This window comes from Poecilia reticulata, chromosome 23 (assembly GCF_904066995.2).
Source record: "Poecilia reticulata chromosome 23, P_reticulata-male-v2, whole genome shotgun sequence".
Lineage (NCBI taxonomy): Eukaryota > Metazoa > Chordata > Actinopteri > Cyprinodontiformes > Poeciliidae > Poecilia > Poecilia reticulata.
Genome location: NC_088852.1, coordinates 3,553,744 through 3,578,387, shown reverse-complemented (window position 1 = coordinate 3,578,387; position 24,644 = coordinate 3,553,744). Strand labels below are relative to the sequence as shown.

At 42.0% G+C, this 24,644-nt stretch overlaps 1 protein-coding gene across 8 annotated transcripts in view; it reads left to right on the top strand.

Annotated features, from left to right (window-relative positions):
• kmt2e (lysine (K)-specific methyltransferase 2E) overlaps positions 1 to 24,265 on the top strand; it is a 41,217-nt gene extending 16,952 nt beyond the window's left edge. For 2 of the 8 annotated variants that reach the window (XM_081604003.1, XM_081604004.1), the window contains 23 exons: positions 1,851 to 1,965; positions 4,333 to 4,562; positions 4,647 to 4,786; positions 5,137 to 5,318; positions 5,412 to 5,450; positions 6,444 to 6,644; positions 6,719 to 6,849; positions 7,116 to 7,233; positions 7,563 to 7,672; positions 7,769 to 8,021; positions 9,200 to 9,298; positions 13,646 to 13,717; positions 14,084 to 14,269; positions 15,362 to 15,688; positions 16,397 to 16,696; positions 17,429 to 17,579; positions 18,003 to 18,232; positions 18,306 to 18,359; positions 18,809 to 19,381; positions 19,562 to 19,797; positions 19,877 to 19,956; positions 20,650 to 20,729; positions 20,821 to 24,265. In XM_081604003.1, coding sequence (XP_081460129.1) covers positions 1,851 to 1,965; positions 4,333 to 4,562; positions 4,647 to 4,786; positions 5,137 to 5,318; positions 5,412 to 5,450; positions 6,444 to 6,644; positions 6,719 to 6,849; positions 7,116 to 7,233; positions 7,563 to 7,672; positions 7,769 to 8,021; positions 9,200 to 9,298; positions 13,646 to 13,717; positions 14,084 to 14,269; positions 15,362 to 15,688; positions 16,397 to 16,696; positions 17,429 to 17,579; positions 18,003 to 18,232; positions 18,306 to 18,359; positions 18,809 to 19,381; positions 19,562 to 19,797; positions 19,877 to 19,956; positions 20,650 to 20,729; positions 20,821 to 21,645 — 4,732 coding nt within the window. In that variant the 3' untranslated portion in view covers positions 21,646 to 24,265. The remainder of the gene's footprint in view (positions 1 to 1,850; positions 1,966 to 4,332; positions 4,563 to 4,646; positions 4,787 to 5,136; positions 5,319 to 5,411; positions 5,451 to 6,443; positions 6,645 to 6,718; positions 6,850 to 7,115; positions 7,234 to 7,562; positions 7,673 to 7,768; positions 8,022 to 9,199; positions 9,299 to 13,645; positions 13,718 to 14,083; positions 14,270 to 15,361; positions 15,689 to 16,396; positions 16,697 to 17,428; positions 17,580 to 18,002; positions 18,233 to 18,305; positions 18,360 to 18,808; positions 19,382 to 19,561; positions 19,798 to 19,876; positions 19,957 to 20,649; positions 20,730 to 20,820) is intronic. The other 6 variants (XR_014086065.1, XM_081604005.1, XM_081604007.1 and 3 more) reach the window with 6 other exon arrangements.
• The last annotated feature ends 379 nt before the right edge of the window (positions 24,266 to 24,644 follow it).

Sequence of the window (24,644 nt, the reverse complement as noted above, 5' to 3'; positions counted from 1 at the left end):
CAAGTTTTTACCCAGATAATCGATGAGTAAAGAAACTGTAGCTGCGTTTTCCACCTGATAAACTCTTTATTGAGTTATGCTACACAGTTTTTAGTCAGATTAATCATTAGCATGAAGTTTCCTTTGGTGTAAATGAAACCGACTTGCACTTGCAGCGTGTGTAATCTGGCAGTTGATCTGCTCTGTGCACACACCCCTCTGGCCGGCGCCGCCTCCAGACCTCATGCTTGCTCGTACGTTTTCGCTTTGACAGCGACGAGCCGAGCGGCAACACTCACAGGAAGTGTTGCACAGAGCTCGATCGGCGTGCAAGAGCAGCAGAACGGGCCGAGGAGGGCTCACACAGGTACCGTAGAACCGCATTAGCTCGGGAATTACGGGTCGAGGAGGCCGGGTTGAACTTTTCAGTCGCTGCTTCTTCTTGACTCCTTCCTGGTTGTAAAGTCGTTTATCTCGAGCCGTTCCCACGTAGACGTGCCTGTTGGAGTTTTGTCCTGGCTCTGTTTTTCATGTATTAGAGCTTCTTTAAGTGTCATGAGACGGAGCAGCAGAGAAAATATGCTCATCAGCTGCCACACACACTCTGCGGTGTTCATTTTCCCACAGCTCGGAGCGATTTCTCTACAAAACTCATGTGTGTTTTCACTTGACTAAACATGTGGGTCTTTTATGAGCGCTGCTGCTCCTCATGTTTCCCTCGTTTTCCCTTTTGTTTTCTCCTCTTCGTACCTGACCATGTTGTCGCACCACACGTTTTTCTTTTTTTTTTTTTTTTTTTTTTGCCAGTTCCACTTCCCTCTTTCTCAACTAGCTCTCCTGCAGCAACTGAAGTCCGGATCAGAACCATCAAAATAAGGGCCGGTTGGCTCCAGAAACTGGTTCTGTCGGCTCGGGGAAAGCTGCTCTACTGGTTTGACGTGAATCGCTCTGAAACAAAATGATGCGTTTGTTGTTGCCTTCCTTGTACGTGAAGTTGAAGATGAATGTGTGTCTTGTTTCTGCATTGTTAGCCGCTTTATTAAAGCAGGGAGGTCCAAAGTGCGGCCCCGGGAGCCATTTGTGGCCCTTGAGATGATTTTCTGTGGTCTTTGTGTGCAATTCAGGAACAGGACAAGTTTATTTCACCATAAGCTTAAAACGGATGGAAGTGAAGCGATGCAGATAAATTAAACTTGAGAAATAACACAAATTAATCAAATTTTTTGTTTTAATTTTAATTTCATTGTATATAAGACCAAAAACATTTTGTAACTTTTCCTCAAAAGTGGAAATGTGTCACAGTAACAAGAGGGTTTTAAAAGAAAGAGGGCTGTTGCAATAAATCAATCAATCGCATGTTGAATTAAGACGAACTCGATCATTTCTGTTTATCGTTTTCCTCTGATAAAAGTCTAAAGTCTGGTGTTTTGGTCTCGATTAATTCCTTTTTTTGAAGGACATTTTTGTTTACAGAGACTTCATAATTAATTTTATTTGTTTTATTTAGTATATTTAAAATTTCTTCTAGTTCCAGTGTTAAATGTCCATCATAATTTAAAGTTTATTGATTTTTGAGAATGTCTAAACCATTATATTTAAAAAAACTCTCAAAACAACAACATAAAAGTTTATCACAGTAACTTCTAGCCTAGTTGTATCTTGTTACAGTAGCCTGCAAATTGTTTTGCAATAGAATCGTTTTTCAATTTTTCATAACAAAAAAAGATTTAAAAAAACGTTTGTAGCTACTTTTAACTCTTATTGCTAAAAGTTTCCTTCCAGCTTTAGCATCACACCTGCTAATCAAACATGTTGCGATTTCTCTTTTATCGGCTCGTTTTTCTGTGCGTGACGTTTCCGTTTCCCGCCAGCAGACCAGAATCCGTGGAGGCCAGCCCCGTGGTGGTGGAAAAGTCCAGCTACCCACACCAGATTTACAGCAGCTCTTCTCACCATTCCCACAGTTACATCGGCCTGCCTTACGCTGTGAGTACATCGCTCTGATTTCATTATTGGTAATCAAACCTGTCTCTGCACACAGATAAAGAGACCCGAAAGAGACCAGCTCCTGTTGTTTTATTAAATTAAATTAGTTTCTCTGGAAAGAAATTTAACTGATTTCTTCAATAAAAGTCTTATTTATTTAAATTTTAGGCAGGGATGTCTTAAATTTACCCATATTTTCAACACTATAAGTCTTAGAATATATTAATAATAAATCTACACTGCAAAAACACAAAATATGACCAAGTTTTTTATCTAGTTTCATGTGTAAATGTTTTAGTTCCCATCAAAACTAACTTTTCAACAAGACAAAGTAGATTTTAAGTCAACAATTCCTTAATATTATTCAAAAATGACTATTTCCAATAATAATTAGACATTTCCCCCATAAGTGGAATAATCTACCACTGGAAGTAATAATTTTTCAACAATATAAAGGGATTATTGACTTAAAACGAGCTATTTCTTGATAAAAGGTTAGTTTTGACTTTTTTCTAAGTGCATAAATATTTTCACAGTCGAAACTAGAACGGTGTTTTTGCAGTGTATATGTTCCTTCAGTCTTTTATTCCTCCATCAGTGTTTTTCTGTCATTTTAGAAAGTCTGCATTGGTTTGGTTTGTCGTTTTAGCACAGGAATGTTATGAAGCTGTGACAAAAGCAAATGATACTGAAAAGCAATAAACTGTAAAAAAAACAACAACTTTAAAAGCTTTTTTTTAGTAGCTGCTGATGAATTCTGCTACTGAAACTGGAATTTTCTTTCTTCATCATGGAATAATGAAAATCAGAATCCAAACATTTAAACCATCATATTCCTAAAAAAAAAAGTATAAATTAAACTTTCAGAAAACAATCAAGGGAATTACTAAAAGATCGAATCATGTGAACTTAATTAACTTTTCATTTTATTTGTCTTTTTACTCCAATCAATCATGAAAACAACATAGTCATTAGAAACGAAAGCTCTTGTTTCTGCAGAGACTGTTTTAGCCGCTGCAGCTTTGATCAAACATGTCTGAATTAAATCAGTGGAAGAAGCTGGAGGTTTTCTCCTCCTGCTGTTAATCTGTAAGCTAAAGGACGCTAAAGGTGTTAGCATCTACGTCCCCTTTCATATCAGTACAGAGAGGAGGCTAGCTAGTGTTAGCCTGCTCCTCATGCAAAGATCTTCAGTAGCAGACAGATGCTGACGCGGAACGCTTTGTGGCTGTTTAGAATTTTTCTGAGAACTGAGCAGCGTCTTCAAATCTTAAGATAAAACAATAAATAAATCATTAAAACAAAATAATAATGACACAAATAAATAAAATGTAAATTTCATTTTAACAATTTTTTAATCATAAAATTACCAAAATCTTCTTTTAAAAAAAATCTAAATATTCTTACTATTGTATTTTAATACAATAAAAGTAATATTATAATACTAATATTATAATATAGCTCACATTAGCCCACTAGCTAGCAGGCTAGTATATTATATTATTATGTACTAATTAGGGCTGTGTAATAATATTGATTTTGCGATACATATCAATATTTTCTTTCCTAGAAAAAAATTGATATTCATCCGCAAGTATCGTAACATGCAACTGTCACCTTGCTCACTCACTGCTTGCTTTGCCAGGAGAGTGATTAGGTCATCAGGCTTAGAGTGTCAAGGTTAAAAAGGTATCAAACTATTCAGAGCAGGTACTTGGTGCACTTTGTTTACTTGACAAATGCATGTAAGCTACAGTTTGTACTGTTTCAATTAAAAGAAACATGTTTTCTCACCACTTCTTTGACTCATTTTGTCCAGCTGTCGACTTTAAGTCTGTGTCCAACCAGAGCCAGGTATTGTGTAGTTGGTGCTGTTAATCAGTTTTCAGTTAAATTAATTAAATCCAACTCTATAACAGTCACAAAATGTCACCAAAATCACTCTGTCCCTCTAAAATCTTTCAGTAAATCGCAAAAGTGTATTGAATTGTATCGTTTGCCGGAAATAGCAATATATATCGTATCGTGAGCAGAATATCGTGTATTGTATCGCATCATGAGATTATTGCATCACTACAGCCCTAGTACTAATTATGATATGAAAAATATTTTTATTATTAAAATAAATTGTATTTCGTACTTGTATATAAACTATTATTTATTATTTACGTGTTTTTATATATTTTATATTTAGTCATATTTAATCACAATATCACACTTATTTTTATAAATGTTATATTGCTTATTGTTATATTTTTATTCACCGATATTTAACGTTTTGGATGGAGTAACTATCGGCACATAAGCGATTCCCCTTTGGGGATCGATGAAGTACATTTGGATCCTCATCCTTTACTTCATTTTCAGGACCATAATTATGGGGCGCGGCCCCCACCGACGCCGCCAGCCTCCCCCCCGCCCTCCATGTTGATCCGACAGGGAGAGGTGGTTCCCTTCGGTTCCGGGCCCCAAGATGAAGCGTCCCGGGGAACAACGCTCAGCACGTCTGAAGACAGCAGCTACGGGACCGACATCACCCGGTGCATCTGTGGCTTCACCCACGACGACGGCTACATGATCTGCTGTGACAAGTGCAGGTAAAAAAAACGGCTTGATTCAACTTTAACGACGCTAAAAATGGAGATAAAGTTTATAAATTCATCGTTTTGTTCTTTTATTAGTGCCTGGCAGCACATAGACTGCATGGGCATCGACAGGCAGAACATTCCTGAGACCTACTTGTGCGAACGGTGCCAACCGCGACATCTGGACCGAGAGAGGGCCATCCTGCTTCAGACCAGGAAGAGAGAGTGTTTATCTGGTGAGCAGCACCGTGAAAAACCTGAAAATGATGAGTCACTGGCTGAAACCGTTGCTGTTCTGAAAGCTGGGTTCAACTTGTGACGTTAGACGTTTTCTCCGAGAGTCCAGAGATGCTCAGTTCTGCTTTTCTGGCTTCCTTGCTGCAGTAAACGGCCAACAAAATTTATTTTCCAAGCCTGGATTTAGCCCACAGTGACACCTGGTGGATAAGCACCAAACTACATTTTTGTAGCTCATTGTCTGACAAGCAGCTTGTTCTATTACTGCAACCCGACTGGCTTTTATTTTGCCTGCAGCAGCTGCAGCTTTTTATAGCTCAGCATGTTTGTAACTTCTCTGCTTGTTCAGATGGGGACACGAGCGCGACGGAGAGCGGAGATGAGGTTCCACTAGAGCTCTATTCCACCTTCCAGCACACACCCACCACCATCACGCTGACCACAGGCCGCCTTGGCAACAAACAGGCCGACAAGAAGCGCAAAAAGAGCGGCGACAAAGACCCGCCGGCCTCTTCTGCCCGCGCCAAGAAGGTCGACTTTCACTCGTTCTGCTACAATAAGCAGATTTTGATTCAAAGCATCTGAAACTCAATTTAACTCCCAACCTGATTGGTTTCTTTGTAGGCCTTCAGAGAGGGGTCCAGAAAATCCTCTAGAGTGAAGGTAAACGCACAAAAAACACAAATATTATTCTTCCAGGAGAACGATTACTCGATTAATCAATTATTCTGCGAATTAATTGATTAATCATATACAAATCCGGCACATTCTGCTGATTTTTCCGTGACCACAAACCTTTTTATTGCAATATCAGAAAGAATGAAAAGAACCAAATGATTTAATCCCTTTTAAAATAAAAAAATTAACATTTTATTGCCTAAAATGCAACAAAGCAGCATTCTTGTTGGCTTGATGATTTGTAGCAAAGGATGCATCTGCAATAAAAAAAATAGTTCTAACGTCAATACAATGTAGGGCCAATCTACTGTCTGCGTTCTGGATTAAATTATTAATTGGATAGAAAAGATCCTCAATAGGAGATTTACAGAATTTGAAACAAGTGGAGCTACAACTACACTTTTCTTAAAAGGTTTGTTTTCAGCAAGTAAGCTTTTTTTTATAGCTTTTAATAGTCCAGTTAGTGATTAATCAATTTACTAAATTAGTTGTTTGTGTTCACATAAAATGCGAAAACGTGATTTAAACCAGGGCTGCAACTAACAATTACTTTAGTAATCAGTTATTCAAACGATTAATCAGTTAATCAGATAAAAATTTTGAATAATTCTGCAGAATTAACCAATTCTGCATTTTTTCATTTAACCACTTATATACACTAAAAGTTGCAAATAAGCAATTAATTTCCTTCCTTTATAAGAAAGTAAACATTTTTGGCTGAATTCAATAACACAGTGTTCCTTTATGTGAAGCTTAAATTATTCCACTTTCTGAGTTATTTTGGTCTTAATTCCAAAATGTTTATATTTTTTATGCAGCTTTGGTTTAATTTCTGCCATTCTTTTAGCAAATTGCCTTTTTTTTGTGCCTGTTAACGATTAATCGATCCCTATTTGAGCTGATGATTATTTCAACAATCGATTAATCACGATTAATCATTGTGGCTCTGCTGTATAAACCGTGGGTTTCCCCTCTCAGGGTGCCGCTCCGGACACGGAGCCAGCGGAGCACCCTTCTATGTGGGAGAGTAAGATCAAGACGTGGATGGAGCGCTACGAGGAGGCCAGCAGCAACCAGTACAGCGAGGACGTCCAGGTGCTGCTGCGCGTCAAAGAGCAAGGCGACGGCAAGAACCTGGCGTACAACACGCACCCGGCCTCCTTCAAGCCCCCAGTGGAGGTAGTTGGTCGTTCGTTTCGGGTCGCCGTCCGGCTCCCTTCTTGTGCTGAGGTCAGATTGTTTGTGCTGCTCAGAGTCAGGTTCAGAAGAACAAGAAGATCCTCAAAGCGGTGCGGGACCTGCCACCAGACTCCCTCATCATCGAGTACAGGGGGAAGTTCATGCTCCGGCAGCAGTTTGAGGCCAACGGTTACTTCTTCAAGAGGTCGGGGAATCCTCATTACCTTTATTCAACATGTGACTTCACTGCTTTGCAAAGCTGCTCATAAAATTTGTCTCATTTCAACCACAAACTCTAAGTAGCAATCTTAAAAGTGTGGCGTTTGCTGTTCCCCGAACTGCAAATATGTATTTTTTCGCAGTAATTCACACTAAAATCCTAACAAACTGCATAATAACTTGTGGCTCTGTCTCAAACTGAGGGTGTGAATACTTTTACGTGAATTACTATTGTTTTGTTTTCCTCCTCAGGCCTTACCCGTTTGTTTTATTTTACTCAAAATTCGACGGAGTGGAGATGTGCGTGGACGCTCGCAGCTTCGGCAACGAAGCGCGCTTCATCCGCCGCTCCTGCACCCCCAACTCCGAGGTGAGTCCAGCAGACGGTCGAATGTTTCACCAAAATCTTTCACATGTGGATACAAAGTCCTAATTTGGCACAGATGTTCAGAGAGGGAAGAAAAAAAAACGTTAAGCATTGAAAAAGCCAAGATGGCCGACAAGGAACATTTAATTTTGCACTAAATTTGCCAACATTGATCTTTGATAATTACTGTTGGAGTCAAGTTGGACAAGCTGAAATTCAAGTGAAAAATAAAAACCACCATATCCAACATGACTATTTTTACAGCAACATCTTGATGAGCAAATGTATCTTCTTATCATTTCTTTGTCCCGTTGTTTTAATAAATCCTAAAGGTGCGGCATGTCATTGAGGACGGCATGCTGCACTTGTACATCTACTCCCTGAGGCCGATCTCCAAAGGCACCGAAATCACCATCGGCTTTGATTTCGATTATGGCAGCTGGTGAGTGCAGCAGATGATCACGAATAGCAGAAAAGGTGATTTTAATCTGAAACTTTATCGTCTTTCTTCTTCTCCTTTTTTTTTTTTTTTTTACAGTAAATACAAGGTAGATTGTGCCTGTGTGAAGGGGAACCAGGAGTGCCCGGTGCTGAAGCACAACCAGGAGCCCACCGAGAACCTGAGCGCCGGCGGGAGACGCCGGGGCAGCCGCAAGGACAAGGAGTCGGTCCGAGACGACCCGGGTCAGAACCAGAACGTGGCTCTGGACGGCGAGGGGAAGGGGAAGAGTTTAGGAGACGGGAAGCAGAGGAAACTCTCCCCGCTGCGGCTCTCCATCTCAAACAACCAGGCAAGTTCAGACCACGGAGTCCGTGGCTCCTCCTCACCGCCGCGCCCCGCTCTGCACGTCTCCAGGGTTCCTACGAGAAATCCTGGAAAGTGCTTGAGTTTCGTTCAGGTGTTTTCAAGGTTTGGAAAGTGCTTGACTGTAGCCTAACGTTTGATTAAAAGCCTAAATTCACCAGGTATTTTCACAAACTGTCTGAAATTAAATCAGTTAGTTAGGATTACTAAAATTATTTCTATTTTCTGAATTCCAGAAAACATTTTTTTAGTTTTTTTTTCTAATTGTTTTGTATTTTAAGCATTTAATTTGAGCATGAAGGTCATTTATTTTAACACTATTTGTTTGGATTCTTTCTATTTTAATTATTCCTCATGATTTGTTGATCGTATTACATTTTATACGTTAAACGTCGTTGAAATTGGTAATTTCTTTTTTTTAAATTAGTGTTTTGTTTTCATAGTTGGGGGAACAGGCTGGGTATGAACGAGACTTTTCAAAATAAAATCACGTTTTAGCCTAAATTTGGAAAACTTTACATGCATCTGAAACCAGATATTTAATGTTAAAAAAGACAAATACAATATTTTTTCTCAGTTTCTGAAGTGAAATCTGATTAAACTTAGAATCACCAAAATAATTTCTATTTGAAAACGTAACGAGAATATTTTTATTTTTAGATTTTCTTTGTAACTTTCAGGAAGAATACTATCACAAAAACTTATTAAAAACATTATATATATATACACATGCGGTGCCTTTAAAACTTACCTTGAAAATGCTTGAAAAATCTTTTGAATTTTACCGTGTGAAATTTTTGAATTTTTAAAAAAACGTTCTTTGCATGTGTTTGTTTTTTGTCGTTGCTCATCATGTATTGTTTTCCCTTGTTTTCCCATCATCCCTTTATGCATTCACGCAATCCCAATTTAAAATCTGCACACAAAATGATTCATTCAGGATTATTTACCAGGTTGAGGTTGTTTTTAAAACACGATTCCTGACAAATGAAGAAGGAAAAAGTGCATAAACGGCCCCCAAAAAAGCAACAAATTGAAGAAATTGTCCCCCTTTTCACCCTGTCCTCAGCCTTTCCCTGTCTCCCTCTAGTCTGTAGTCGGGCTGAGTTTTCAGCCATGATGAGAAAAAAAATGGCCATACACGGCTCTCCCCTCCTCTTACAGGATCCTGAGTTATTTGAGGATCTAGAAGACAAAACCTCCGTTAGCAATGAAGTAGAGATGGAGTCAGAGGAGCAGATTGCAGAGAGGAGGAGGAAGATGGTAAGTGTGCAAAGTGAGGGACTTGAGCTTCTTTTGCTATGCAGCCGCCCAGCAGAGAGTCAGACTGAGAGTCATGGTGATGGAAACCAAACTGTCCCCTGATGCTGCTGCTCCCTGTCTGCTGAGGGCTTCTGGACGGGAGCCGGCGGCGTTCCTGCTGCCGGCGGCGTTCCTGCTGCCGGCGGCGTTCCTGCTGCCGGCGGCGTTCCTGCTGCCGGCGGCGTTCCTGCCGCCGGCGGCGTTCCTGCCGCCGGCTAAACCTCAGAGGTTTGCACCAACGCAGCATCTATACGTCCGTTCTGGGTTTTCATGGATTCATTTGAGCCGTTTTGTTTCCCAGGTGGGATAATGTGAACAGTAAGTTTGAGTTGAGTGATTTATTCATTCACGATTAATCGCAGCATGATGAATTTAAACTGTTTCAGTGTTTCTTTTGGTCATGTTCGCCTCGTATGAGAGAAATTTGTCTTGGAAGGTGAAGAAAGTTTATAAAATGGTAAAAATCTGTTTTGTTGTTTGTTTGGGATCAAATTTAAAAATATTTATTTATTAATTTCAAAGGGAAATAATTTTAATGTTATCTATATTTAATTTTACTATTAATTTAATTAAATAATTCTGGATGTGAATTAGCGGTGAAATTGAAGAATTTAGACTCACCCCTCAGCATGATTCCACCACTGCTGTGCTAGCTAAAATATTTGTGGCAAACAGCTGGAGCGTGCTGCTTTTAGAGTAGTAAATACTCGAGCAGAATGGTTCAGATGAGTCCATTAAAAGCCAAATTGGATGACCTTGATGTTGCGTTTGTGTGACCTTCTGACTCCAACTGTACCCTCCTCTTCATCACTCATCTCTGCTACGTCGCCCACCACTATCGGCGCCTTTGTTGCTCTTCTGCTCATTATTTTTGCCCTCCTTCAGCTTTTATGTTTGTTTTTTTTGTTCTTGCAACACTGAAGCTTCAGGATTTATTTATTTTTTTCCATATTTTCCTGACTATTTCTTTTGAAACGACACATAAACAGTAATTTCCCATCATTCATTGGAGCGTTTCCTGAGTGCGTTACAGCTTCATTGCTGTCTAAAATGGCCTGTCGCTGTATCAACCACTCCCTGCACTCGCTGCCAAATGGCCTCATGTCCCTGAGAGATGGGGATCACACACACACACACACACACACACACACACTCTCTGGAAATTACCCTGCAGTCAGCTTCATTTCACACGGTGGATCCAAGGTGTAAAACGCTGACTCATCTTTGGGCAACATACAGTTGTGCTAATCGGCGACAGAGATGGATAGATTAAGGGAGGAGGAGAGAGAGGGATGACTTTAGCATAACCAATGAGCTGCTGTCTGTGGACAGAGCTGCAACAAACAGGCTAGCATTCACACACAATCACTAACTACTGTAGAAGATGCTAGTGGCTGTTGCAAAACACGCTGCTGCTTATGGAGTCGCCACTGGTCTAAGCATTTAGTTGGCACAATTCAAGGAATATTGATATGGCATGATAGTAATAACATTAGCATTTTAGCTCATTTTTAAATGGAAGCTAACCTACAGAATTAGGTAAGGCAATGCTAGTTAACATGCTATTGATGGGTAATTTAGCGTTTACACTAGAGTTGCACAACTTCATAAGTCAACTAGTTGCTGTGATGTCATAGGAATGGAAGAAAAATTGCCCCACTGATTAGCTATTAGCTATTTTTACAGCAGATGTTGACAAAAGACCACTTAGACAAAAGTCTAGCTAGCCCATATGCTAATGACAGCGGTTTAGCTAAGCCTAGCATTTCGCATACACCGCTGTTTGCATACAAAATGGTGTAAAGCAATGTTGGTCACCATAATAGTAATAATCCTCATGCTAATGTTAGCATTTTAGCCAATTCAAATATAAAAGCTAAACTTAATCTACTGAATGGAGTAAGTCACTGTTGGTCAACTTGATAGTAATAGCCTATTAGCATTAGCTTCATTAACAAATAAGACAATGCTGGCTACTTTGCTAGTGATAACCTATATGCTTCTGATAGCATGAAGTAAGGTAATGTTTGCCAACTTGCTAGCGTTAGCCCACATGCTATGGACAGCATTTTGGCTAACCCTAGTAATGTATACACTATTTGTATACTATATGGTGTAAGTCAATGTCGGTCAATATGCTAGTGAAAGCCCTCATGCTAACATTAGCATTACTTTTAGTATAATAGCTAAACTCGAGCTGTTGAATGGAGTAAGAATGCACTACTATTGGTCAACTTGCTAGTAGTAGCATTCATGCTAATTTTAGCATTTTAGCTAATTTTGATATAAAAGCAAAGGGTAAACTTTTGAGTAAAGTTAAGCTATATTAGCTAACTTGTTAGTGATAGCCCACATGCTATTAGCAGCATTTTAGTGAACTTTATTCCCTACTGTTTACATACTAGATGGAGTAAGTCACTTAGTCAACATGATAGCAGTAGCCCTCGTGCTGAAGTTTGTGTTTTAGTTAATTTTGGTGGGTTGATGTGGACTCAGTTCTCAATACAATATTTTATGGTATTTAAGTGACGATGATAAAAATGAAGCTAAAATGTCTTATTGCTAATTCATCCATAAAAACATGAAACGGCTCTGAAGTAAAACCTGCCACATGTCTAATCCTGCAGTGCACATGTTATTTTTAGGTGTGCTGCTATTCATATGCAAATGTTGACCCACAACCACTCCATTCAGTCACATTTTCAAGTATTTTCATATTTATTGGCGCTCACTCTATCTAGAGATTCCCATCAGTTATAGCTTGCCAACATTAATAAACGTCCCTGTAATGGTTTCCACCTGATAAGAATAGACAACAGGAGGCCATCTATAACTGGCAGATCTGTTCTGTAAGCATTTTCCATCAGTGGAGCAACACTTGAGCTTCTCCTTCAACAATTGAAAGAATCTCTGGCTGCTCTATTAAGCCATCATTAACCCCAAAGGTTGATTTTTGTTCCTTTCTGTGGTCATTTAGCCGCCAAATGTTTTGGATCATGTAGGGGTGGTAATACAGACTTGCTGGAATAAAGATGCAGCTCTTTCCTTCTACGTCAGTGAAAATTAGAGATATATTTACCTCCCTCATCCTCCTCCTCTCTATTTGTGGTGCCAAAAAAAACTTGGATCTTTGTCCAGTTTAGTTTATTGCTCTGCAAGTTGGAACATTTGGATCTTATTTGTTTACAACAGGGGCGTCCAAAGTTTTGCTCACATTAGCCAAAACTATTAGCTCAAAAATACTTGGAGGCCAGAAAAATATAATTTTAAAAAACTAAAGTCACCTAAAGATTATGATTTATTATCTATTCAACAATAAACTAAATATGAACCACTTTAATTAAACTTTTTTTTTTTTGTAGGAAGATCATAAATCCAAAATGTCAAATGGTTTTTCTCTGGTTGCTTTTTATTTTGGGCTTGATTAAAAAAAATTATAGAAGTTCTAACACAGCAATTGAAAGCTGATTTGGGCTCAACCAGGTGTACTTTAACGTAAAGTCAATCAGTAGATTTGGTCCCAGTTACCATGACAATAGACGGAAAACGGAAAGCTTGGGAAAGATGACCAGTTTGTGTTGCATCCATCATTTTTTGTAAGTAAATTTTAATTTAAAAGTTATAAATTTCTCCTAACTCGTTTGAATTGTGGTCTGGGGCTGCACAGAATCAGTCCAGGGGCCCAAAAATGTCCCCTGAGCCCCAGTTTGAACACCCTTGGTTTAAGATAAACACAAATCGGCACAAGGTGAATGGCATGTTTCCCATTTTGAAGAGTAGTTGGCAAAAGTAGCACGTTTATACCCTCAATCATCCATTAAAACAACCCAAAAATGAGTCAAATTTGAATTAAAAATTGAGATTTTTGGAATAGATTTTAATTTTAAAGCTGTAGTTTTGTTCTACTTTAATGTATTCTGGAATTATGGTCGACTGGCGTCCAAATCGACTGAAATTGGTCGATTTTGGCCGCTGAAATTAGTCCAGCGGCCAACATATGGCCCCCGGACCCCACCTTGAACACCACCGATCTAAAAGATTAGATGCTTATTTAAACCAGGAGCTTCAGATTTGGTTTTCCACACCAAAATTAGTCTAATTAAAAATAAAAATTGAGATTTTAAAGTTAAAACTGCACAGTTTTAGGCTTTCATGCAGCACATGAGCGCTTAGCGGCGGTCAGCATTCCTTCAGGGCACCTGGGGTATCTTTGGCACCCAGATGAAATGTATTTTCAACCAGACGTGGCGAGCGTTTGCGGAGAGCGTTGCTTCTCTAAACTGGGCTGTCTCTTCATTAAACATTCAGGCCAACCCAGCCGAGCAGTCCCATCTCCCTGTCGGGGCGGCTTCAAGCTGGAACGGGCCAAAACTGAAAGAGGTAAACTCGACCCCATACATAGCCAACATCATTCCAGGGTTCACCTCCACCCAATCGGCTCGTGGCCAACTAACCCCGTCTGTCTGGTGGCGTGGATCTTTCTCTAAACGGTGGAGGCAGTTTCCACGCGAAGCGGGACGTTTTGAACAACCTGGAGCCACTTTCTCACACCGCTTTTCCTACTTTTGGGTTTCTTTATTTGCATCTATCGCAAACCTTTTCCCTCCCTCCCAACTATCTGCATTTGCATCTCTGCGCTCCCTTAGAGTCGCTTTTGCTGTGTTAACCCTTTGTGGCTTCAGGGGGTCGTTGGATGCTAATGACTGTGCCGTTTCCCTCCCAAACCCCGCGCCCGAATCACCGCAGACTCGAGAGGAGCGGAAGATGGAGGCCATCCTGCAAGCCTTCGCCAGGATGGAGAAGCGGGAGAAACGCAGGGAGCAGGCGCTGGAGCGAATCGGCAGCGTGAAGACGGAAGTGGGCGGCCGCAGCGATATCAAAGAGGAACCGCCGGCCACGCCGGAAACCGTCGATTCTCCAGCTGTCATGCAGGTAGAAATGCACAAAAAGACAGAATAACTCCTCTAGAAATATCTTAAAAACCTGTTTCAGGGTTTACACAGAGGCGTGAAATAATTTAAAATACTTTAAATTCAATTGTTTAATTTCTAGTTGAAGTTCATATTCAACAAACAAAGTGAATATTTGATTAAAAGCCTGAATTTACTGTTGAAACCAGATTTTTAACAAGCAAAATAAAAAAAAATTCTTGTTTTAGGTTTTTGTCACCTAAATTATTTATATTTAAATGACTGTCTTTTTTTTTTTTTGATTGATTGTTGATTTTATCTGTTTTTAGCTGCACCATGTAGCACTTTGAGATTTGTATTAATGAAAAGTGTGGTATAAATTAAATTGATTATTATTATTTATATTTGCTACATTCCAGAAAACGTAGCAGGAACATTTTGTGCATTTTTTATGCATATATCAAGTGAAAGAGACATTTCAAAATATTTTAGTTTCTCTTATTCCTGCTGAAGAATGTGGACCAATACAATAAACAAATATTAATAAAAAACGATATAATAGTGAATTAGAACTTTTTTTCTTTTTTCTTTTTTACTGGAAAAGTGTGAAAACTTATCTTGAACGCTGCAGAAACACAATCTTACCAAGTTTTTTTGTTTCTAGTTGCACTTGAAATAAGACAAAAAAAATAATTTACGATTAACTTTTCAGCGACATACAAGAATCTGATTTAAGTAAATTATTCCTCAGTATTGATGATAAAGTTCTAGTTCCACTGGCAGATTGTTTCACTTGGAACAAGACGAGTTTCCCGTGTTATGAGTTAAATAATCTGCCAGTGGAACTGGAACTGGGTTGCTAGGCAACGGGCTGGGCTTGGCTGGTGTTGCTAGGTAACGGTGCCGGTGGAACTAGAACTTTCCATCAATATTAAGGAATTATTGACTTAAAACAAACTCCTTTATCTTGCTAAAAAGTGACTTATAAGTTAGTTTCGTCTGATTTCAAGTGCACTGAGATATTTACACTAGAAACTGGACAAAAATAGTTGGTAAAATTTTAGGTTTTTGCAGTGAAAAGTGCCTGAGTTGAACCCAGGTTTTTATGTTGCAGCCGCCTCTTGAAATAAAGGAGGAGCCCGGACTGAAGCCGGCCAAGGTGAAACCGTCCCGGAACAGGAAGAGCTTCTCCAGGAACCGGACTCACATCGGGCAGCAGCGACGGCGCGCGCGCACCATCAGCACCTGCTCCGACCTGACGCCCAGCTCTCCGGCCGAACCCGTGGAGCCTCCAGCCACCGAACCGCCGGAAGGTGAGGCGCCGGCGGCGCCAGAGCCTGAAGCAATCCCCTCCCACGTCCCGGAGAGCAGCCCGCCGCACAGCAGCTCGCCGGCGCCCGACAGAACCCGCACCGGCAGCAAGAGCTACAAAACTAAAAAGGTTAGAAACGAGATTAGTCCGTCAATTAATCGATTAATCAAATGTAAAATAACTGGCAAATTCTGCTAATTTTTCCTTCTGAAATGCATAAAATGCAAATAACAAATTTAATCCTTTTTAAAATAAGTAAATAAAAATTGCATTGACTAAAATGCGATGACAAAGCGTTCTTCAGGTGAACACTTGATCATTTGTAGATTAATTGACAGATTTTTCATTTATTGGATAGAAAGATTTACGTAAAGCGAGACTTTGATCTTTACAGAATTTGAACAAGGTGAAGTTAAAACTGGGTAGAACATATTTACAACATTTTATCTTAAATGCAATAGATTTTAATTAATCCTGACTGTGTTGTTCTTTAATCAAATAGCCTTTTTCTGAGTCTGTATGCTCCAGTTAACGATTATTTCAATGATCGATTAATCTAAATAATATTTGCTTTAAATATTCCAGTTGGTGATTAAACAACTACAAATTAGTCAATGTTTATTTCAATAATCGATTTATCATAATTAATTGTTTCATCCCTAACATTTATGCTTTAAATTGTCTTTAAATGCTCCAGGTATTGATTCATTGATTACTAAACTAGTTGATGATTATTTGAACAATCAGTTAATCACGATTAATCGTTTCTTTCTTTAACAAGGACCCTTCAAACAGCCAGATAATTCTCCCCTCTGTCAAACTCTCGTTCCCCCCCAGCACTTTGTGAGCGAGTGGGTGGGGGAGAAACAGCAGGACCGCGGCAGCGTCCGAACGCCGGAACCGGTCCCGGACCGGCCGCTGAGAATAAGCAGCGACCCGGAAGTACTCGCCACGCAGCTGAACGCCTTGCCGGGCATGGCCTGCTCCCCGCAGGTGTACAGCACGCCCAAACACTACGTCCGCTTCTCGTCGCCGTTCCTGGCCAACCGCAGCCCGACCACGCCCGGCGTGCCCACCGGGAGGCGCCGCTCCAGGGAGCTGCCGGAAACGCCGCCCACCAGCGGCTCCTGCAAAAAGGTACCGGAGCCGGTTCTGAAGAACCTCCCGTCTGGGTTTGATGAAGCCGGTTAGCATTTTCAGCTTGTTTCCATCTGACAGACCAATTATAAACGACTGCATGGCGAGAAAGTGGAAGGAAACGAAGCGTCGTTTTGGAAAAGATTTTTGTTGAATAAATTGTGGTTCCTTAAAAATTACTATTAATTTCCTAAAGTCGATATTTAATCTTCCAGCTTTCTGATTTGAACTGATCCTCCAGGATTGCCCCAAGTTTTATCTCTGGACATTTTTCCGTCATCTTTGACTTGTTTCCCCACAGCATGGTGCTGCCACCACCATGTTTAACAATGCAGCCCAGAAATAAAAAAATTTCCCAAATCTACTTCCACATGTTTAAGAAAATTAACTGCTGTCGTAGCTCATGTTATCCAATTTTCTTTAAAAAAAAAATTTCACAGATGATGATTGTAGCAGTCTGTGTTACAGTGGTTCTAAAGAAACCTCTGACTGAAGACTGATGCTGTACAGATGATGGCTGACCCCATCAGCTAATAATAATAACAAAGCACGTGCTTTCATAACATTAAACTACTTTCTGTTGGTCTGTTATGTAAAATCCGTGGATGTTTGTTTTTCAGATGGCAAAATGAAACGGTATAATAATCTTGTCTGAAACGATAAAATCTTTAGTGATATTTTGTAGCGGCTGCTGTCATTTGTTTACTAATTGTATCTTTTCCTTCTGTGCAGCGATGGTTGAAGCAGGCGCTGGAGGAGGAAGGCTCCACCAGCCCCGCCAGACGGCCCAGCCTCTTTCTGCCCGGCGACGGGCCGCTGAGCCCCTCCGTCAACGGAGACTCGGACAGTCCGCTGCTCTTCAACGGCACTTGCTCGCTTCCAGGTGGCCATTTTGTTTATTTTTTAACACTTTCTTGTTAGTCCTTCTGGAATATTCCATATTTCTTACCATTTGATGCATAGATTTTAATTTAAAAGTCATAGTTTTGTCCTAATTTATTTGACGTATTATTGAATTGTGGTCGAATGGCCACATAATATCAGTGCAGGGGCCAAAAAATGGCCCCCGTCCCCTACTTTGAACATCCTCAATCTAAAAGATTGGATGTTTATTCAAAGAAGGAGCTTCGGCTTCAAATAGTTTTTTTTTCCAACTAATTAAAGTTTTTATTTATTTACTACCAGCTAAATCACTGATGTTAAAACAGAAACCCAGACATGTGGATGTTTTGAACTCATAAGTTATTAAAAACTAGAAATCTGAGTGTGTAGAAGTTTCTGACCCAACGCCGCCGTGTTCCTCCAGAGTTGCCGACTCCGCTGAAGAAGCGACGGCTGAGCCCGCTGGACGCCTGCATATCGGAGAGCTCGACGCCGTACGGCTCGCCCTGCGCCACGCCGACCCGGGCGGACCAATCTGAGCCGTCCGCGGCGCCCGGCCTCCTCGCCACCCCGCCCCGCCCCCGGACCGAAGAGCCCGGTGCCGAACCGGCCTCCAGCAATACCCCGACGCACGCACTTACCGCCCCTCCAGAGGTACGGAGGCGCCGCCGAGCGCTGTGACTGTTCCGATTAAAAATGGCGGCTGAGTTTGTTTCCTGATCCGCAGATGGAGTCTTCAGAGGAAAACTCACCAGAGGTTAGAAAACCCTCCGTGCAAGAGGTGAGGCGCCGAGTCAGCACTTTACCGTCAGAGAGCCTGAGAGGCTGAGAGGCTGAGAACCAGACGTTTCAGACTTTTTGTTCATTTTATGCTTTTTCAAATCTGAACAAGTTTGAACAAAAAATGAAACACGCCTTCCTTCCTTCCTTCCTTCCTTCCTTCCTTCCTTCCTTCCTTCCTTCCTTCCTTCCTTCCTTCCTTCCTTCCTTCCTTCCTTCCTTCCTTCCTTCCTTCCTTCCTTCCTTCCTTCCTTCCTTCCTTCCTTCCTTCCTTCCTTCCTTCCTTCCTCCCTCCCTCCCTCCCTCCCTCCCTCCCTCCCTCCCTCCCTCCCTCCCTCCCTCCCTCCACAATTAAGTTCAAATCTGAGCTTTTTCTCCTGAGTGTTTTTGTGTCAGAGGTCATGTGACGTGTCAGAGGTCATGTGACGCTGATTGTCTCCATCCCTGCAGGCTGATCGTCCTCCTTCGTTAGCGTCCTCTCCGTGTCTCCGGACTCCTGTCTCAGACGGAGTGTCTTCAGACGTCAAGCTTCCTGTCCCGGAGAGTCCGCAGCTTCCCGCTCCAGAGTCTGTGGACAGCGGCGAGGAGAGGACGGACGCCGCGCTCCCCGACGCCGCCGTCGAGGCTGCTTCCTCTGCAGACGCCTGCCCTTCCTCCTCCTCCTCCTCCTCCTCCTCTTCTTCCTCGTACCCGGGCTGGATCAAAAGCCCAGACAGAGGCCTGGCCGGACCAGCTGGTCTGAACTTCTCCCCGGTCAACTCTAACCTTCGGGACCTCACCCCGTCTCACACGCTGGAGCCTCTGGCGGCTCCCTTCAGGCCGGAGCCGCCGGCCGCTGGGACGCCGGCGGCGGCAGCGGTGGGAACGGCGGCGCTGTCCGGCTCCCAGCCGCCGTTCAGCGAGGCGCAGGGGCAGCTGTTCTACCCCTGCTCCGACGAGGGCGGCTCGCTCGTCTTCTCCCGGTCGCTGAACGGCGACGGTGAAGGAGGAGGGTCTGCGCAGAACCCACCGCAGAGGAAGAAGGTCAGAGGTCACGTCTACTGTCTGCAACACACAAATGCAAAATGGTTGTAATTTTACCCAGATTGGGATTAATTCCATCAGACCTGACAGTTAGCTGAACGCTGCCCCCTGCTGGTTGAGCTGAGTCTCCGTCTCGTGGATAAGAGCCTCCACTGACGCCGCGCCGCTCTGTTTTCCCAGGTTTCCTTGCTGGAGTACAGGAAGCGGCAGCGAGAAGCTCGCCGCAGCGGCTCCAAGACCGAGTGCAGCTCTCCGGTTTCCACCGTGCCGCCGCTGGCCGTGGAGGCGTTCCCCGTGGCTCTGGAGCCCGCCAGCGAGCCGCCACCGCCACCGTGCAGCGCCGCCGCCGTGAAGGAGCCTCCGGCCAGCGAGGAGGCCGAGGCGTCAGGCGAGAAGGAGGGCGGCGAAGGCCAGTGGTACGTTCCCTCTGTTTGGAGTCGCTGGACGAGTTTTAGCTTCATGTTTACTGAACCTGTTGCTGATGTTCATCATCAGGACGTCGTCGACCTCAGTGGAGCAGGCCAGGGAGCGCGGCTACCACAGAGCGCTGCTGCTCAGCAAGGACAAGGATGCAGGTACGGATTTATTATTTTAAAAATACGCTACAGAGAGCATCTAATGCAACCAGCGATTATTTTAGTAATCAAATTTAAGTTTATTTGTATCGCACATTTCAGCAACAAGGCATTTTAAAGTGCTTTACATCGTAAAAAGACAAAAATACAGCATCAATTATTCAATAATCAATTTTTCCATTTATTACTCAGACGATTAACCGATTAGTCGAATAGTTGACACATTCTGCATATTTTTCATTTAGCTACTTAATTCTTTCTTATATAATATTACAAATACATTAAATTATTGCATTTTAGGCAATTAAATGTGTCTTGTTTAAAATGTGAAGTGAATTTTTAATTTGCACAACAGAGCATTCCTTTAGCGTGGCGATTTATAGATTAACTGATTTTTAAACTTTTCGTTTTGGGTTTATTTGTATATTTTTTTGTCCAGTTTTGGTTAATTAATGTCTTTTTGAGTGTCCAGTTAGTGATTAATCAATTACAAAATCAGCTGACGATAATTTCAGTCATCACAACTTTCCTTCGTTTATTTGGGGAAAACTGAGTACGTAGCTTTGGCTTAATGTTTATATAAGTGCTCCAGTTAACGATTAATCGATTACTCATTTAGCTGAAGTTTATTTCAATAATCGATTAATCGGATTAATCGTTTCAGTCATAAAGTTTCTGTTTCTGTTGCATCAGATGGGGAACCAGAAGGAGGCGACACGCCGGCACTACGAGACTGTGCGTCTCCAGTGCTGCAGAAAACTCCGACCCACACCGTAAGACGCCGCCGGTTCTGGTTCTGATCCGCAGATTGACTGAAGTTTGGCGTTAAAATAAGAACCGTTTCCTGTTTGTTCCTCTCTGCAGCCCTGCTCTCCCGGTTCTGTCTCCCAGCCTGCCGGTCGGCCGCTGAAGGACGAAGACGGCGACGCTCAGCCGTGGTCGGCGAATCCCAACAGCAAGCCCGCCGGGCCCAAACCCGCCCCCTTAACCCCGACCAAGCCGCCGCCGCCGCCGCCCTCCTCCCCGGTCCACTACCCGAAGCCGGCGCCGCAGGGTTCCCCCTACCGCAGCCAGAGGGCACTGTTCCCCTCCCAGCCTCCAGCCCAGCCGCCGCCTCAAACCGGGCCGACGCCGTTCCCCCAGTTCGGCACACAGACGGCGCCCCCTCCTCCCCCGCCGCCCCCCCCGGCTCCGCCCGCCTCCCCCGCCTACTTCCCCAACCAGAGCCCCGCCCCCGCCGGGCCCTTCGCCGCCTTCAAGCCGGCCATCGCCCCCTCCTTCCCGCCGCACGGCGTCCATTACCAGGCCGCTGCCGCCCCCCCGCCGCCGCCCCCTCCCCCTCCTCACCCGACGCTGCTGCACCTGCAGCCGCCGCAGCTGCTGATGACCTCACCGCCACCGACGCAGCAGCAGGCGGCGGCTCTGACGCCCCCGCCGCCGCCACCGCCTCCTCCCCCCGCCTCCAACCCCCACCACTACCAGTTCCAGACGGCCATGATGCATCCCGGCGCCACGGCGACCGCCTCCCCATCCTACCCGCCGCCGCTGCAGCAGACTGGACTGCCGCCGCCCCCCCCTCCGCCGCCGCAGCAGCCCGCCGCCGCCCAGATGCCCCCCGGCCCCCGCGGCGCTCCGGCGACCTCGAACTCCTTCCACAGCTCGGGGTACCTGAGCACCGGCTGGCACTGACCTCTGACCCCTGTGAACTGTTCAGCAGGAGGGGGCGTGTACTATAAGCTGTAGATACGTTTTTATGTTCCTGAACACACGGCCAGTGGAAAAACAGCTGATTGTGGGGTTAAAGGTCACCTTAAAGGACAAACTCTGGGAAGGAGGAAGAAACTATAAGAAAATAAAGATGGCGGACGATCCCCCTGGTGCTCATCGCCCCCCCTCCCTCTGGCCCACATCTCTGATTTTTATTTTTGGGTTTTTTTACAACATCCTCTCAGACGGAGAGGAAACAGTTCTGTTCCCGTTGTAATTCCCGCTCCGGACATTCCAGCCTCTTCCCTCCTGATATCCGTCTTCTACACTGTAAAAACTCAAAGTCTCAAAGTGTTTCAGGTCCAGTTTCTATATTAATTCACTTGAAACAACAGAAAACGAACCTAGAAGTGACATTTCACAAATAGCAGCTTTTTAAAGTAAATAATTCCTTAATATTGATGAAAAATTTCTAATTCCACTTTTAAAATTGGAAAAAATGTTTTATAAGTGAAAAAATCTGCAACTTTTTATCAATGTTCAAGAATTATTTATCTTATAAAGACATTCGGAGCCAGAGTGGTTCACAGTGAGGCGCGTGGGCCATTTGTGGCCCTCAGACTGATGTTTTTGTGGCCCAACTCGAGTGATATAAATTTAATTTTTTCATTTTTAATCAGGGTAAATTAATTACTGATATGATTTTCCAACAATTAAAAATGTTAAATATTGCATTTATTCAGAGATTTTTACTCAAAAGCTAAAATTTTCGGCACCAAGTTTTTTGAAAGTGATTAAAATTTTATTTTTAGAACTGAGAATAAATTTGAACCTAAAAGTGATATGTAACAAATTTGAAAATTAACATCACTCTCCTATGAAAATAAATTTATTTAAAAAACTTGGCTACTTTATTTGCTTTTTTTTTTTTTTATGATTCACACGATGAAAAGTTTTAACACCTTTTTTTAAGTCAATAATCCCTTAAAATTGCTAAAAAAAAAAAAAAGTGAGTAAAATTTCAAATTATTTCTCTAACATAGAATAAATGTATTTTCATAAATAAATAAAAATCTGCCAGTGTTATTTACACTTTTTATCAAAATTTAAGAATTATCGACTTAAAACAAGCTCCTATATTTTTCTGAAAGTTACTGATTTTTCAACAAGATAAGTGAATAATTTCCTTATATTGATGCAAAAGTATTATATCAACTGGCAAATTTAAGTGGAACCAGAACTTTTTCATAAATATTAAGGATTTATTTACTTACAAGCTTTTATATTTTGCTAAAAAAGTAACTTGTAACTAACTCTTAGCAAGATATTCCAATAATTCCTTGATATTGATTTTAAAAAATACTACTTAAATATGGAACTGGTACATTTTTTTATCAATATTAATGAATTATTTAGTCAAAATAAGCTAAAAAGTTAGTTTTCATCTTTTTTTTTCACATATGAGATTTCTTGAGTATAAACTTAATAAAAATACTTTGATATTTTGAGTTTTTGCAGTGCGTCTGTCGTCAGCAGCTCTGTACACAGTTTATGTTTTAACCTAGTGGCTCATTATAAAAGCTTTTTGTATAGAGTAAAACAAAAAAACGGCAAAAAAAAAAAAACAATTATTTTTTTTAATCTTCTGTCTAACAAATATCTGTTCACCGCTGCAGATTTAGGAAAGATCGGCGAGCAACGCCCCCTGCTGGAGGCTCAGAGTGAGAGAGTGTGTGTGTGTGTGTGTGTGTTCATGTGTAACTATCCAACAGGGGACATGCGTGTCATTTTACACTGACCAACAGGGGACTCACCGTTGAAGAGGGGACATTTTGTAGGTCCCCTCTTGGAAATGACCCTGTTTTAGGGTCAGGGGTTGCAGTTAGGACTAAGGTGTGAATTGACTTTTGGTTAGGGTTAGGAAAAGGGTTAGGTATGTGATGGTTAGGGTTAGGAAAAGGGTTAGGGTTAGGCTGTAGAAATGAATGGAAGTCAATGGAATGTCCCCTGTTGGATAGTAGCGTACGACTGTGTGTGTGTGTGTGTGTGTGTGTGTGTGTGTGTGTGTGTGTGTGTGTGTGTGTGTGTGTGTGTGTGTGTGTGTGTGTGTGTGTGGCAGCTTAGAGGAGGGATTCTTGCGGGCAGATTGGACTCACAAGTCGGACGTCAGCGGTTTATTTTTGAATATCAATGGTTATTTGTAGAAAGTGTAATTTAATGTATAGGTGGTTACTTCAGCTTTCACCAGAAACAGGTTTTGTAAATATTCTGCTGCTTTTCTTTTTCTATGCTTGTACAATTCGCTCCCATCCGACCCGACGACCCGACCCGCAAACTCCCGTTTTAAGATATGGTTGTAAATATGAACGCTGTTCTCGGCAAAGCTGAATGTTTCTGTGACTGTAGCATTATTTTTATTTTATTTTTTATTTTTCTCTCCCCTTTTATTGACTCTTCAACTTTGTCTCTTTTTTTTATTTTTAATTTTTATTTGTGTGTGTGAGTGTTGCGTTTGTGTGGAGGAGAGAGACTCAGACACTGCACTGGTTGGCTATTTTCATGGTTCATTGTAATAAATCACTGTAATGACAGTTTTATATCACTTGTGGCGACGTTTGTCTGAACGTTTTGGGGGGGAATAATTATCTGGGAAAGTATTTGCACCCTGCTTTCTGTTTTACATCAGAATTACTTGATATAATCAGGTTTTTACATTAATTTCTCAGGATTTGGCAGGTTTTTCAGTGGGTTTACTTCACTAAACACCCCCCAAATTTTCTAGTTGCTAGTAAAAATATATTGGTATGCTTGGAAAAAAAGACAAAATTAACATAAAAGTACTTGTTTTAAGTAAATTATCCTCCACTTGTACATGGGGAAAATGGTTTCATCCACTCTGAGTGGTTTTCTAATCATCATTTAAGAAATTTTCACAATTTTTAGTATCAGAATCTGCTTTCACTTACCAGGTACAGTCACAC